General features: G+C 37.7%; 2 protein-coding genes across 3 annotated transcripts; both read left to right on the top strand.

The window, feature by feature from the left end:
• The first annotated feature begins 2,988 nt into the window (after positions 1-2,988).
• On the top strand, positions 2,989-5,475 carry LOC131668850 (apolipoprotein D-like). Its single transcript, XM_058943314.1, has 5 exons — positions 2,989-3,181; positions 3,582-3,712; positions 3,786-4,032; positions 4,116-4,398; positions 4,850-5,475. Exons 1-5 carry the CDS (start codon positions 3,068-3,070, stop codon positions 5,116-5,118), a joined length of 1,044 nt encoding a protein of 347 aa, XP_058799297.1. The 5' UTR covers positions 2,989-3,067; the 3' UTR covers positions 5,119-5,475.
• A 622-nt stretch (positions 5,476-6,097) lies between these two features.
• Positions 6,098-10,127, top strand: LOC131668851 (apolipoprotein D-like). Of its 2 annotated transcripts, none has more exons than XM_058943316.1 (5): positions 6,098-6,158; positions 7,806-7,946; positions 8,958-9,088; positions 9,179-9,355; positions 9,420-10,127. In XM_058943316.1, the coding sequence occupies exons 2-5, from the start codon at positions 7,836-7,838 to the stop codon at positions 9,580-9,582; spliced, it is 582 nt and encodes a 193-aa protein (XP_058799299.1). In that variant the 5' UTR covers positions 6,098-6,158; positions 7,806-7,835; the 3' UTR covers positions 9,583-10,127. The 2 variants fall into 2 exon arrangements, with proteins under 2 accessions (XP_058799299.1, XP_058799298.1); XM_058943315.1 differs by lacking the exon at positions 6,098-6,158 and adding an exon at positions 7,599-7,716.
• The last annotated feature ends 5,805 nt before the right edge of the window (positions 10,128-15,932 follow it).

Below are 15,932 nucleotides of genomic sequence, written 5' to 3'. Positions count from 1 at the left end.
TACAAAATTTATAATAATGTTGAAATAGAAAATATCCTATGTGGTTTATTTAAGTCGAATAGCAGAAATCGGGTAATTCAAGGTGACTTTTAGTTTCCTAAAATTTCGATCTCGACAAATTTTAAACTCTTCGAAGGGTTTTAGCAAATTTAAAAATGTATTTATAAAAATTAATGATTAATAATTACGTTTTGATAAACAATCATAAAATAGTATAAAGTGTTATCTAAGTTAATAAATTTACAATGCCTGTAATTTACGAAAATTTATTTAGCATTTTTAAAATACGTTCCCTACAATTAAAATTTATGCATGAATTGAAATTGAAACTTGGAAACTATATGCTTGAGTTATAGCGTTTGAGAAGCGTTTGATTTTACATGTGCCAAAAAGTCAGCATATAATTATAGCGACTTTTTAGCATACATAATAAAACGATCAAAATTCAAAAATAATGTAGAATAACGTTTGACGAATTCATAGATCGATAGCATCATTGCCGAAATTCTTACGAGCTTTATATATGCGTAGTCTACATTTTCATTTGAAAAAATATCAAACTCTACTCATTTAAAAAATCATAATGTCTTATGCAAAGTAGTTGCGTGACGAAATTCTTTTTATTGAAGCAAGTTTGGAGATGAGACAAGGTTATCGACACCATCTACGTCGAAACTCATACCGTGAAAAATTGTTTTTTCTTATCGAGGTCAATCGAAGTACTAATATGAAAATAAAACGGAAAATACAGTGAGTCATTGACTTGTTAATGGATCGTTCAAATGCGTAAGCAGTGCCAAAACTTTTCTGTGTAAGTGGAACTGTACCTCGTTAGCCTAGAATAGCGTTTTCGCACGAGGTAAACGTATCTTTTTCTAAGCTTTATTAGCATGATCCGCTGAGATAACCTGAATCTTTATCAGATTAGTTGTAATATGCAAATGAACATTACGATCATCTAATATGGTTATCATTGACAATGTATGCGGCAAGGTTAACCAAACTGTACTTATAAGAGTTAATTAAAATTAAAAATTCATCGAGATGGAATACCAATAGCTGATTATTATCGAAGCGAATCTGGAATTATGTTACCAATAATGATTCAGCTGATAACATCTAAAAATAGAACGACAACAAAACCGTAGGTAAAATACCGTTAGAGCAGCAATGAAAAAAATCAGAGCTACTTCATCTTGAGTACCGGCAAACCCTTTTCATAGCTGTAGTAGTCGCATAGCTAAAAAGATGTAGCTTGGCAATCAGGAAATCAATGTTGTTTTTTTTTCCCTTATGAGCATCAAGCGCATCATCTCTCGAAGAAGTACGAAGAGGAGGGTCTCTCGCCGGTCGATCGTTCCACAAACACTCGAGGCCGAAGAGAAAGAGCATGAATAAAAATGCAAATGTATCCTAACGGCCAAGTCCTCTTCTTCTCTTTCTCTCTCTCTCTCTCTCTCTCTCTCTCTCTCTCTCTCTCTCTCTACAGTGTAAACGACCTCTTCGTCTAATGCGTTCTAAGCGCATATAAGTGAGCGCGAGCAAAAAGTAGCGAGCGCACACGTCGAATTCCAGATAATGCACTTTCGATGCCAAGAAAGAAAAGATACGTACGAAAAAGAAAAAGGAGGCGCGCCGTTGAACTTGAAACTCCGCGTGTGATGTCGTATATGGTAGGCGACCACGAGTTTTCCGCTGCAGACGATTACTGAATACGAGGAATTGTCGCGAAGCAAGAGCTTCTTCAGCTTCGAGTGCAAGAAACTCTCACGTATTTTTCTTCTTCTTCGCTTGCTAACCTGACTTCGCGAGAACTGCAGGTAAAAACGTTTGCTTTGCGCACCACTTTTGTTGTTACGTTACGTTAATAATGTTGCGATGGATTTTTATGAAAATGATCGCTCAAGACTGTATCAGCCATTAAAGCTTTTGAGTACCTTGATTCTCAGTGAATTTTTTCAAGTCTTATTGATAAGTATATACGCTGCTCATAGTCGAGGTATCTATCAGTATAGTAAATAATTGTTTTCAAAGTGTACAATTTCTTCCAGTGTAAACTTTTCACGTAGATTTTATCATCTTACCCAGCTTCACTAAAAAGTATTTGCGTTATCGATGTCAACGAAATTGACAAATAAAAATTTAATTTATTTTTACAGAAATGGCATCACTGTTTTTTGATTTTCCGATTTGACCATGAAATTTTTAGCCGGAACACTGATTTAAGATAAAAGTCTATAAAAAATATGAAATATAAAATTATAAAAATATTCCATTTTAATCGTAAACTATGTTGTTGTATTTATCTATTGTTAAAAGGAATTAAAAGTTTCACAAAGAAATAACATGCAACAGCAAGAGCTTTTATTAGCATAATTAAAATTTTGATGCTTCAAAGTTATTGTCCCTTAAATCGCTCCTGTAAAACATTCACTTTTAATCGCCCTCCGAAACGACGGCAATTTCTCCCACTTTCGAATTTCTCTGCGGCAGCCAATAAAATATAAAATTCATGTACCTTTCCGAGTATATCCCAGAAATCGATTAGCCCTTTTCCCAAACGACCAATTATCCACCTTCGGATAAAGAAATAAGCGCGATCGGCTTCCCTAATTAAAAAGCCCGCGCGACGGATATTTACGCGGCGAAGCCCTTCGTGGCGTAAACAAGCTTGGCCGAAAAAAAAAGCATCGTGCCAGCGAAAAATTTCGTGATTTCCCACGTTCTGCATCGTCTTATATCTACGACTATCAGCGTAAAAGCTTGTACCGTACGCATGTATACAATATACAGAGCCAGCACAAGCGCAGGTAAGGAAAGGAGGGGAAGGCGCGCGCGCGAGTGAAGCTGTTCGATTGGAATAAGAGGGGATGCGAGCCGGTCAACGCTCTTACCTGCCCCCTGCTGCCATAGCCGCTTAATATCTCCGAGGTATATAAGGCTCCGAGGACGTTTGCCCAACGACGGCAGATCCTCCCGTGCAGCCGTGGACAGAGATCGCCACAGAGACTGACCGACAGAAAGAACTGTTCTTTTTTTTTTAAAATTGTTTTAACATTAGACAACTATGAAGAGTGTTGTGTTGTTGTTAGTCGTTTTGGCTGTTGCAGCCAAGGCGCAAATTCCAAGTCTTGGATTTTGCCCGGAATATCAGCCAAAGGAGAATTTCACTATGGAAAGAGTGAGTTGGTTTCTTCTTCTCTTTCGATCGTTTTGTAATTGTTTATTTCATAAAACGCGGTTTAATTGATTTTTCGTTTACAAATCTCATCCAATATCAAATTCACAATGATGCAATAATCATTTTTAAATTTAGGCTCAATCTAGCAGAAAAGATCGCTTTTCAATATTTCACTAGTAAGACTATGCTTTTCATTATGTCTTTACCGTTACGGCGCGTTCGCAAGATATAAAGATCGTCAGCACTCACGGCAATTGCCGCGATAAAACAGTGTTAATTAGAAGGAGTCATTAATTTTTATATATCACTGTACAAGCCATTGTGAATTTTGCAAGCTCGAGAGCGCGCGATTTCACCGGTTCGTAAATTGACGTGAATAATTCATCGAAACCTCTTGCAGTTCGCCGGAGTCTGGTACGAAGCCGAGCGGTACTTCCAATTGACCGAAGTTGCATCTCGCTGCGTTAGGTCGAACTACACGTTAGGACCCGACAAGCTGTTCCACGTTACCAATGAAGTCACTAGCCGATTGTGAGTATCGATCGTCGAAGCTTTCGTAAAGCGATTAGAGACGAGACGCTGAGAATTGTGATTTTTCTTTCAGCACTGGTATCAAACGAGTACTCGAGGGTGTCATCCGAAAATCCCCGTTGAAGACTGAGGAAGGTAAACTTCACGTCAAGTACACGACTGTACCTCTGATCCCACTCGAAACTCAATACAACGTTCTCGACACTGACTACGACAGCTACGCTGTATTGTGGAGTTGCTCTGGTATTGGCCCAGTGCACGCACAGAACGCTTGGATCATGACCAGATCCAGGAATCCCAGTATTGAAATCATGCAGAAGGTAAGTTGACACGGCTCGAAAAGAAATCAGCAATGGTGAATCGAAAAAAGTAGACTCACGAAAAAATACGCACTGATTTGCAGGCGTACGCAGTGCTTCAGAAGTACAAGATATCCCAGATCTTCTTCGTGAAGACGAACCACGACGATTGCGCTTACCTCGATACTTTGGCGGCCGAAGCTAGTAGTGCCGCACCAACTGAACCACCGAAAGTAGAAGATGAAATTATCGAGGAAGCTGAGGAGACACCACAGCCATTGAGAAGTGCTCCGATCACCCCCGATGCGCCTGAAGCCATAATCCAGACAAGGAAGGCTGAGGTCGACGCCTTGAAGGCCAAACCGGTCGAGGCCCCCGAACCTGTTGGTAAGATCTCCTTCATTTTTTGCTCGTCGTTTGGAATGCAGATTATCGCGCATACGTTAAAGGCTTAATTTTATTCATTGATATTGTCGATAACGAAGGTAGATACGCACACAATAAAAGAATAAAGATTGAATGTGAGTTAGTGTAATTGCGAGGGGCTGTACTCAGGTACGCAGCACTGTCGCGAGGTATTCATGAAAAATTGTTTTGGGGATGGATATTCGGGAATGTACGTTGACTTTGAAATACCGCAGTAGGAATTATTAGTAACAAGAAATTAAAACTGTTTTTAAGTTTGACCCCCTCTATTTAAATTAATAATAACGGCCCGATGAACGACTACTTCATTTAATACGAATGCAGAACTGACAAAAATTCTATCCGACAAGAAAATAACAATTCTTTTCGCCGCCTTAATTATAGTTATAACGATAAAATGTAATAATTGCAGTTCCAGCAGCAGCAGCAGCAGCAGCAGCAGCAGCAGAGGAGAGCGTGAAATCAGTGCCGGAGGTGATAATGAAGATCGCCGATCAAGCAAAAGAGAAGAAGCAAGAAGCTGCCCTGGCAGCAGTGGCATCGGAACCGGTTAAGGAGCCGGCCAAAGAACCCATCAAGGAACAGAAGCCTGCCAATGAACCCAAAGAAACAGCTCCAGTCGTCGCGGACGAGAAGAAACAGCAAATCGTCGAGGAGCAAATCGAGATCGTCAAACCTTAGATAGTCTCAACATTTCGTTCGGCTTACTCACCTCACCTCACTTTCTCCTCCTTTCTGTACACATTTATAGAGCTGCGATATACAATGTGAGATTAACCCTCATTCCTCCCAACTCCTCGTCGTCTTTTTCAATTACTTCCTCATTATTTTTTTTTTTCAATGCCTCGGGCTTGTAGCGGTGACTTGCGGGAAGAAAAACCGTAACGGACTTCACAGTTTTCGACTCAAAAGTTGCCAGTCTCGCTTGTTTGGTACTTATTATTATTATTATTGTCCCTTATTATTTCCTTTGCCTTCATTATATTCATCCATCGAATCATTCATTATTATTTATTTATTCGAAAAAATGCAATGACAATGAAAAAAAAAAAAAAAACAACGAATGTATCGACGTGAAGAAAAAAAAACTCAGAAAAGTGAAAATAAATTGTTACAAAAAATCTTCTTTATAAAAACTAATCAATCGTTTACTCTCATTGACACGCTAAGATCCTTATTTATTAAGTGACAAGTTAAAAATTAAACATTTTTATCGAAAATCAACGATCTACTGTAGACCGCGTATTTTTTTGCAAAAACAGTAAATGCATTCCTAAAAAAGTCACGTAATGACGTACACACGTACAATTTCATTTACGTGCACTCGCTTCACGTCAAACAATATATAGTGACGCAACCAGCATACTTGCGTTGGGTATTGTTACAAAAAAAGATGGACAGAAAGCTCGAGAGATATACGATTAACCGCTACATTCTTGGCAAAAATCAAAAAAAATCCACGCATACGCGACAAAAAGGTCCCGGGTAAATTAGCTCAGAGTTTCTTGAACCTGCCTCGCAGTTTCTCTCTGGCGGCATTAACCGTTACTGACCCAGTAAACAAAATGGAATTGTAGTAAGCAAGCGAGAGAGAGAGAGAGAGAGAGAGAGAGAGAGAGCGACACATGAAAAATCAAAGCCTCGAACAGCACAGTCGTGTGGCACCTTCGCCGTCGAACGCATCTGTGTGTTAGAGAGAGAGACAAGTTCAAGGTCAACAGGTAAAGTCTATTAGTGAAAGATCACGTTTCTGGGACACTATGTGTGTGTGCGTGTGCTTCCGCGTTTTCATAACGAGTGTGGATTATAACAGTTAATTCGACTCTGGGATCGCTCTGTTGGGAAGGAGATATATCCGACGGTTAGGTACTTTTAAAGTACCGTAGACAAGCAGATACACATTTTGTTCCTCTAGCTTAGATGTTCATCTTGTGCGCTCGCTTATTACTTTGACAGTATTTCCACGTGCACACGTTTATTTTTAGCGATAAATTCATTATTCGATTCATCGAGAGACGTGGCTTGGATAGTTGATTCATGATTGGATAGTTTTTATAATAGAAGCATTTTTCTAATCAAAAGGAAAATTACATGATTCTACACACAGTCGGTAATGATTTTTGGGTCAAGGTTAGCGAATTTACGGATATCGCGTTAGTTTCTATTGAAGATTATATTTGTCCTGAATTTGCGGTGTAGTCGTCGGCTGAAAAATTGTTAAAATAATGAAAAGAGACATTATTTTTCAGATCGTTTTTTGAAAAACGTTTTCAAAGAATTAATTATGATTAACATGCGTTATCGTGCTTAATAAATTTTGGACAAATCATCTGTCTGATGTAGATCGAACAAAATATACATAACATTATTTCAATTGAGAATTTGTGCTTGGAAACTCTAAAAATGAAGCTAACGAATCATCAAAGTTTCCAAATTGATGGCACTGTTTATTTCTGTTATTTTCCAACGAGGATGAAAAATATTACATAAGTAAAAGCCTCATGTGCGCCATTAAAAAATCTACTTTATTTTGCAAGTCACATTTCTAGAAATATGAAAGGACGCGGTACAAGATTTTTTCAAATTACTCATTCTCGTTAAGACTTGGGTAAATGAAAAGCAAATGATTGATGATTGGGGCTGCGAATAAACGTTGCAAGAATATTACAAATAGCAGGGGCAGTAAAAGATTCTTGTGTTTCATCACACGCATATCCAATTTTCATGCAGTTTCTCACATCTTTTTTGGCACTTTATTTGACATCGGAATCGCATAGCCTTGTAATGTTATAAAATTAATGCTGTAACTTCTGACAACGGGCAATTAATATACGTTTTTATGGTATCATTCAAGTTCGAGTTTGGTTTATTCTTATTATCCCAAATAACCATTCGCCGCTGAACTTGTGACTGAATGACTCGGCCTTGTACCTACAAAATCTTATCAGAATCTTCCAGAATAGTATATTTTATAGAAATAATATTAAGCATAAAACTGTTCTTCGAAACGTTCAAACCTTTTTTTTGCTAGCATGTAACACAAGAAAAATGTAATGCAACTTACGTGTCGCGTGTCACAGAAGTGCGTACTTGGATGATTGGCTATTTAAGTGCCATTTATTCACATCTGTAAATGTCACGCTCTCGTCGGTAATAAAAGATGAGCACAAGCGTAACATGGTGAGGGAAAAAAACAAACGCGCTTTCAAGTTTAAAACCAGCGTACCAACGGCGCGTCTACATTAAACCGCACCCGTTCCACGTCGCGTTCACTCGATTGTATGTCGTTTCAAATGTTTTTTTTTTCGTTTTACGAGGTTCACGTATTTTCCAAGTATTATTTGAATAATTGTCGAACTTATTTTCAGATTTTATAATCTTGTGTGATAAAGCTCAAGATGATGTGGATGTGCGTAGGATTGCTTATGATCGGCAGTGCAGCTGCTCAGGTACCTTTTTTGGGAGGATGTCCGAAAGTGGAAGTGTTGGCTAATTTTGATCCACAAAAGGTAAAAACTGTTTACTTTATCTATTTATTTACTTTATTTATTTACTCTATTTACTTTTTTTTTATTGGTTGTGATTAAATTAAAACAAAAATCTGTTGGTAAAATCTTTTCTACTTTAGCAATTGATTTTTTATTACAAGGAAGAATAATAGTTTATAGTGAAAAGAAAGTTCTAACTTTCTGACATTTTTCACTATCATTTATAATTTCCGATCATTTATACAACATTAATTTTAAAGGTCCATAAAATCAAACTCAATTTCACCGATGTTACTGGTTTCTAAAATGATTGCTTCGACTATCATAAATAGACTTGCTGACACAGTATTTTCTAATTATATCATAATAGTTATTCCTGTCTGTTCGTGATACCGCAAAATGGAAGAATATAGCGGTTTTATAATCAACAAAACTACTGAAAATCGCTTAAAATCATCGTTTTTTTACAACATTCTCTTAACAAATTTAATGATTTATTACATTCCATCGAGTTTCTTAAAAACAACTATGATGATCAGTTGAAAAAGAAATCTCATTGCATAAATTGCAGTATCTCGACTCTAATTCACTTTACATGCTGGCTTGTCCTATCTTAAAATCTGACGAGTCGCCGACATGCAGCGTTGTGATTGATGATGCAATGAAAGAGCGCGAAATTTTGAATTATCGTATACGTTGAAATAGCTGTATGATGTATGTAGAAGTGTGAAATTTATATTTCATCGGTAAATTTAATTAATGAAACTATTAGAGGCATCAAAAGTATATATAATGTAGAAATGTATTACTATTGAGGTTGTAGAAAACCATTGCTATTACGTATATTTATTATTGCATGATATAAATAATGTAATAAATAACAGTAAAACAAAAATAGGGCGCGAGTATAGTACAGTAATAGTGCGTAAACTCATTTGGTAAAAGCTCGCAGATATGTAATTTCCACGGATTTTCAAGTAAAAATCGCAGTCAATATATTATAATACACGGTAAAACCATTTTGACTTTCAGTACCTGGGAAAGTGGTACGAAGCAGAGCGCTACTTTGCTTTCTTCGAGTTCGGTGGCAAATGCGTCACCGCAACCTACAACGTCAATGCCAACGGCACTATCAGCGTCGCCAACAGGCAAATCTCAATTTTGTAAGTATGCTCATAGGATGCGTAGAGTAAGAGAAACAATTGTTCGTAAAAAGTGCGGGCGTTAGAAACAATCTTATTGTTTTTACGCAGAAGTGGAGTGGCAACGAGCATCGAGGGTTACGCTGCACAGAAGACACAGGAAAAGGCTAAATTGTCCGTTGCTTTTCCATCTTTGCCGGTACAGTTTGACGCTCCTTACTGGATTCTTGACACTGATTACACTACTTACTCCGTTGTGTGGAGCTGCTCTGACTTTGGCATCTTCAGGTATGATAATTTATATACTTCACTGCCGAGAAAAGATTTACATTTTTGTTCATCTCAATTTTAGCACACGGAATGCCTGGATCCTGACCCGAGAGCAGCACCCACCTGTTGCTACTCTGGAGAAAGCTTATCAAGCTTTAGATAAGAATAAGATCACTCGAGCTTTCTTCATTAGGACAGACCAAAAAAATTGCCCGGAAGATGTGGAGACTAATCAAGTGTCTTAAGCTGTTTGTTTAAAAATCATAAGTGTGATAATCATCCAAGCCGAATTATTTCTTTCTTTCTTTTTTCTGACAATCTTCATGGAGTAATCGAATGAATGACGTTTAATTAATTGAACGTTATTCGTTCAATTGTCGCGTCTAAGCTCATTAAAATCACAATTACCATTGAAACATATTCATTAGTTAAGATAAATTCGACTTGGAAAGCTATTATCCCGTATAAATGTTGAGTTAAGTAAAGTTCCATATAATGTTTGGACTGTAAATAAGATAATGAAAATTTACATTTTAATGACAATATAGGTAATATATTTATTCCTAACTGACGATAAAAAAGAAAGCTACTATTACAAACTTATGGTCAGTTAATATGTGATGGTTTAATTTTATAATTTTTCATTTACAAATTGTAAAATGTAACTACTTATTTATTGCATAACATGTTTTATTGTAAAAATTAATGATTTTTTATTTGCTGTACGATTAGGGATGCTCTATTTAATTAGTAATTTATTATTGCTTTAATAAATAAACAAATGTGATGAAATCAATTCCTTTAACTTTATTTTTTTAACACAATGATTATTATTGTACGTACACTTTCCATTTAGGAGGAAGTTGTGATCAATAATGCGTAAGGCAGGTACCGCAGTCTGTAGCAGTTCTTCAATCCGCTGCAAGATGTCGGCACAAACTTGGTTATGTTTATAAGGACGCTCGAAGGTAAAAAGGAATCTGCGTTAGTAAAAATTTTATTTTATCGTGATTTTACCGTGATTTTATCGTGACCTTTAACAAAAATATATCGTACACTTCTTCTCACTTATAATCCACTTTAGAAAAAGTACGTAATATGCAGTCAGTGTTAATGTAACATTAGATGTTAACGTTCCTTATCGAGACTTGACAAATTTCCTTGAATTCAATGTAAAATCTTGGATTTAAATGTCTTTTTGAAATTTTGTATTTATTAGAAATTACATCCGATTTGCAATGCTAAGCCGTCGTGTTGAATACTTATACGCGCGAAAGGCGCTCGATAATTTTCGCGCGGGGACAGGAATGGAAACACGCCACAAGGAAATTTAGAAAGCTCGACGCAGCATTCGCAAACATTTTAATCTGGCACAAAAGCTGCATCATCCCACTCTTCTTTTCCCAGGCGACTTCGCGAATCGAGTATTACTCATGCGACTGCGAGGCACCCGCGAATATGGCGGAAAGCCCGGATGCCCCTCCGGCGCGCGACAATGCGCCGCTAAATTAAACAAACACGGGGCGAGAGTGCGCAAGCGAATTGAAGTGCGTATATAGTGCGTGCGACTGAAAGAAATCAACGCGCCACGGATTTGCGGGTGCGCGCCACGAAGGGTTGGGTAAATCTTTTGTAGCGTGTGAAAGACGTGTCGATTTTACTTCGGTCTCGTTTATTGTGCCATTCTCAATTCGAAATTGATTTTTTTTCTTTTTCTTTTCCTAGCATTGTCCGATTTTTGTTTAAACAGAGCGCATTTCTTGTAACGCCTATCGTTCTTTGTGAAAATTATTGAATTAAATTTTTTCCAACTGCAAGCTACAGTTCAACTTCTACGTATGTGGCTAAATTACTTTCGTGATATAAAATACTAATTGGAAAACATAAGGAAAATGATATATGACTGTAAGAGTACGAATTCGCCGAAACTATAATTAACAAGAAAAAATCGATTACTTAGTCTAAGGATTTGGATAATAGCTTCGTATATGATCCATCAGAGGGTTTTCCACATCTGTTCAATTTAAGCAAAGAATTTCTTAGATTGGATGAAATAAATACCTTTTGATTTTCAATTGGTTAGCCATAGTTCTGGATACTGGTATATAAAGCGTCGCGAACACAATGTTAAACAACAGCAGCAACGTGCACACCATTGTACGTTACCTTCATTTTCGCCACTGAGAAAGAACGAGTAACTTTTTATGATGATCGATTTAAGTGCACAGCTCATATCATTCTCTCGAAATGATCGCTGTGACGTCTCGAAAGTGACGTCATAGAATTCGAAGGTGATTTCTAACGACGGAAAATTTGACGAATGTGCTCTATAATTGGAGCCCGTTTTTATTGTACCAATCAAAGTCACTTTTTTAAGCCAAGACAAAATTGCTGTCTGGACTGTCAGTGGATCAGATACAGATAAGAACAAAGACTGCAACGATCGTAGATTGGGATGATAGCAGATTACCTTAACTGCACTTACTAATCTATACAATTGTCCAGCCACCGCATAAGTGAATTAATCTTCTAACGCCTTCTGTACTTTTCTTGTCACTTATTTCGACAGTTTCAACGTTTTCTTCTCCTCGCTCAAGGTTTGGATATCCTGCCTTTGCTCAAAGGATGGAAACCAGATCAACTTGAAGCACCAAGTTAGCCTTGGTATATCTATCAATGGATATTATCGTAGGAAGAAAAAGGAGTTTCACCCTTTCTACATTTAAGCTGTTGATTGAGGCTTGTCCGTCTAGATCTCAAAGAAGCGATACAATATACTTTGATTTACGACAGAAGAAATTGAATTTATATGAGATTATAAGACGTGTATCTCATTACGTTTCCATTTATCTGAACTTCCCGTTTAGTATGGTTTCGGCATTAGCGAGAACTGATTATTTATAACGTCAAATGCAATAGTTGTAACCTTCAAATATTTATAATCTTTAATGTTTTTTTTCCAGAAAACGTCCGGCTGCATTCATTCGAGTTGCCACGCAAAATAAGAAATAAATATGCAAACAATGATTCGTTAACGTTGCTACAAGCTTAGATAACGATAGCTATCGGAAAGGTCATATCACCTCGATACAGTGCATATGTATATCTCACGAAGCAGCATAACCACGGCGCGCTTATATAACGTATGATAATCCTTTGTAAACATCACAATACATCTATGGCTCTTCCCACGATGTTCCGCGTGCTCGTTATCGCGTGTACATTCCCTACCTTCTCTCCCTAGCGTCACATAATGGCGAACAGGAGGACGCCCAGGCGCTTACATAGTTTCAATGTCACACTGTATATCGACCTACTACTGCCCGAGGGAAGCCAGTCTCTCTTTCTCTCTCTCTCGTCCGGAAAAAGATAATCGTAAATTTATGCGCGGCGCTCGCCACGGGAGTCCCGAAGGAAACTTAATAGTTTTATACGTGTATATGCTTATGAATTATATTCTCTGCTCACCCCTTTCGCGCGCTCGCCCGCTGTTAACGGACGCGCGAGAGGATTGCATTTGTTTTCTTTTCTTCTTCTGGATGCTTCTTTTTTCGATAGTGACTCGCGTTTGGATCTTGATAAAAAGGACAAACGAGCTCGTCATTATTCATTGGTTGTGCGTTGCGTGGGTTTTTCGTTCCTTTTTTTCGTCAGAGATGTTAGATTTTTTCACTGACTAATATTTCCAGTTGGAATTGATTTATCTGTTAATTGGCAGGGCATTTTTACATGTTTATGATGTTTCGGTGATCTATCATGATTGTAATCGTGGGGTGCATGCTGCTCTTGAGATATAGCTTTATATTGATGACGTAATTGGATGAACCCACACCTGTTGTAGATTTTAATCAATCAGGAGACAAGAGACAGGTCAGATTGAAATTTTTTGAAATTTCGATTTGACTACTGATATTTATAAAAGATATTTAATTAGGTAGCAATATGAAATATACTTTAAATTTCTTTAGACAGGAAATTACTGACGAGTAAAGTAACTGGGAGAGAAATATTTTAATAAGACAGGTAAATACATATTATTAATCACCGTAGCTTAAACGTATAATTTTACAGTACAAGTTTCCGCAGAAGAATAAAAAGTCAGTTTTATCAATTTCACGAAGAAACGTGCGCGTTTTCCCGTAAAAATGCAAATAAAATTTATCCCGTTTCGCTCGCGCGTCCAATTGCTGATGAAAGATAAATGGTAACTTCATTATACTTTCCGCGGATGAATCCGCCTCTCGTTATATACTTTCTCAAAGCCTACCATTACTTATCTCGAGATAGATATATTTAAAAAAAATTAGAGATATTGGTTTAAAGCATATTTCAGTGAATACCCACGAAGATTCTTTAAGGAATTTCAATTGTTCCTTTTCCCATTCCTCGAAAGCAGCAACACACTCCCAACGGAGTCTTCCATTTTCATTTGAACATTTGCAATTTTCTAAAAACGCCCTACCCCCTCTGCGAGCTCTTAAAAGGAAGTGCCTGTTTCTTCGATTTTTTTAGAAAGCTCGCACTTGAACGTCCGTCCGAGAAAAAAAGGAGCGCACGAACTTGCTGCAGCAATCAGTGTGTGCAACGCGGATCTTGGGAAAAGAGAACGCAAGGAGTAGGCTGGCCATTAAAAAAGTGATCAATACTAGCGAAAACAAAGTCACGTCTGGTCATAAACAAGCAGCAAACAGCAATCCTTCGAAACGCAAGATAATGCAAAAATCTTTGGGAGAGAGAAAATTGGCGATGGCTACACACACAGAGCGCATCATCCTACGTTACTGCTTCTAATAACAGGGTGCAGAACCGAGGCTAAACAAACATACACGCCCCGCGCAAACCAAGGGGAAATGCACGCGAGGAAGAGCTCTGCGCCCAGAGCTGAAAAAAAAATTGAAGAAGAACCAGAACGACCAGCGGAGAAGAGAGAAAACGAGCTCGAAGGTGGGGTTCAATAACTCTCCCATCTGCGAGAGAGAGAGAGAGAGTTGTAGTTTCGGACGGTCGATCGACGCTTTGTTATAAAAACCAACTGGCGGATAGAGTTGAGCTTGACATTTTTGCTCTTGCGCCAAGTTATCGCTGCTCCAGGGGCTTCGGTTTCTTCATTTTCCAGCTGAGTTTGCGTTGCAACCGCGCAATCACTTCTGATTTAATGAAAATTAACTTTTATTACAAATTTATAACGATATGACTGCAAATATAAAGAAAATTATATTTTAGACTAATATATCACTATATCTATTGTTCATGGCGTCCATCCAATCAGCAGTCCAAACTGTTTAAAATTTATAGCGTTACATAAACTTCAAACTAAACTTAAGCCTCACTCGGGGTAAAAAATAAGAAGTGCGTTAACAACTACAGCAGCCTCCTCGAAATAAATTTAATTACGGCAATGAATCAAGTGGCGATATATTTACTTGCAATATAAGTATCCGTCGTACTTAAAGTTTTTATTAAAATTGATTGCACCGAGCGGAGAAGAGAGTATCGTGCATGATTATTTTATTCCAGAATACCAGTTGCAAATGCAGATAATAATATTGGTGATATAAAGCTTCCCAGATATTTGACAAGAAACCAGCACATCGTGGCAGGCCCAAAAAAAGGTGATTTGTCTTCCTGCGACGAATTCGTTCAAAATTGTAATCACGTTCGATAACCCAATCGTTTACTTACCTCGTTAGAAGAAAAAAAAACAACAATGCGCTTAAGCTTCGTGTGTCGACAACAATATCGGCAAAGTCAAAACTTACGTGACTGCGTGACTGCGTGACTGCGTGATTGCGTGGGTGTACACCTGCGTATATGCATACATATTTTTCCAGGCATCGTTTGTTCTTCCATTTTTTTTTACTTATAGTTGGATTACGCACTTAGTGATTTACGACTGTACGCTGCCTCTCCCTCGTGCAAAGTAATATAATGTAACAAGCTGTACTTTACTTTGCGCAAAATTTGCATTATTATAAGAAGGAGGGCTTATAGTAAAGATAAGACTTTGATATAGAAATAAGCAAACACGTTTATTTATGAACTGACGATGCATGAGAAAAAAACCCAAAAATTTGCATTATGTAGAAAACAATTTATTCGAAGAAGAGATGTGTTAAGCAGCAGACACGCCAGGCGTATCTCCTTTCAAGGCGAATTGATACAAAAAATAAACTAAGGAAGCTTGGGTAGAGACAATCGTATGTGGAATCATGAATCTTCAACGAATAAATTGTCCACTCGTTCCATTTCTCAAAAGCTGTGGGACGAGGTAGGGCATATCAGGTGTCGTGCCGGGCATGAAAAAAAAACATAAAAAAAAAAAACAAAAAAAAAGAGAGACGGCGAATCCGACGCCTCACGCCAAAAATCAACGTAGTATATATGCTACTTCTTTCTTTTTTGTTGTTTCGGTCGCTACAGGGTGGATTGCGTTTCGAGTGAAGCAGCAGCGTCAGGGTGGTCCTTGCCTTTTTTTGTTTGCTTGCCTTTCTTCGCTCGTTGGTTTTACGTGATCTTCGCTTGCTCTTAGCTTGCATGTGTGTTTCGTAATTTTGTGGTCTTGTGCACGAGAAAGAGCGATGGACGAGTCTGGCAT

This window comes from Phymastichus coffea, unplaced genomic scaffold (assembly GCF_024137745.1).
Source record: "Phymastichus coffea isolate CEN01 unplaced genomic scaffold, Cenicafe_Pcof_1.1 PCOF00084, whole genome shotgun sequence".
Taxonomy (NCBI): Eukaryota; Metazoa; Arthropoda; class Insecta; order Hymenoptera; family Eulophidae; genus Phymastichus; species Phymastichus coffea.
Note: the sequence above shows the minus strand (reverse complement) of the source record. Positions and strands in the feature narration are given on the sequence as shown.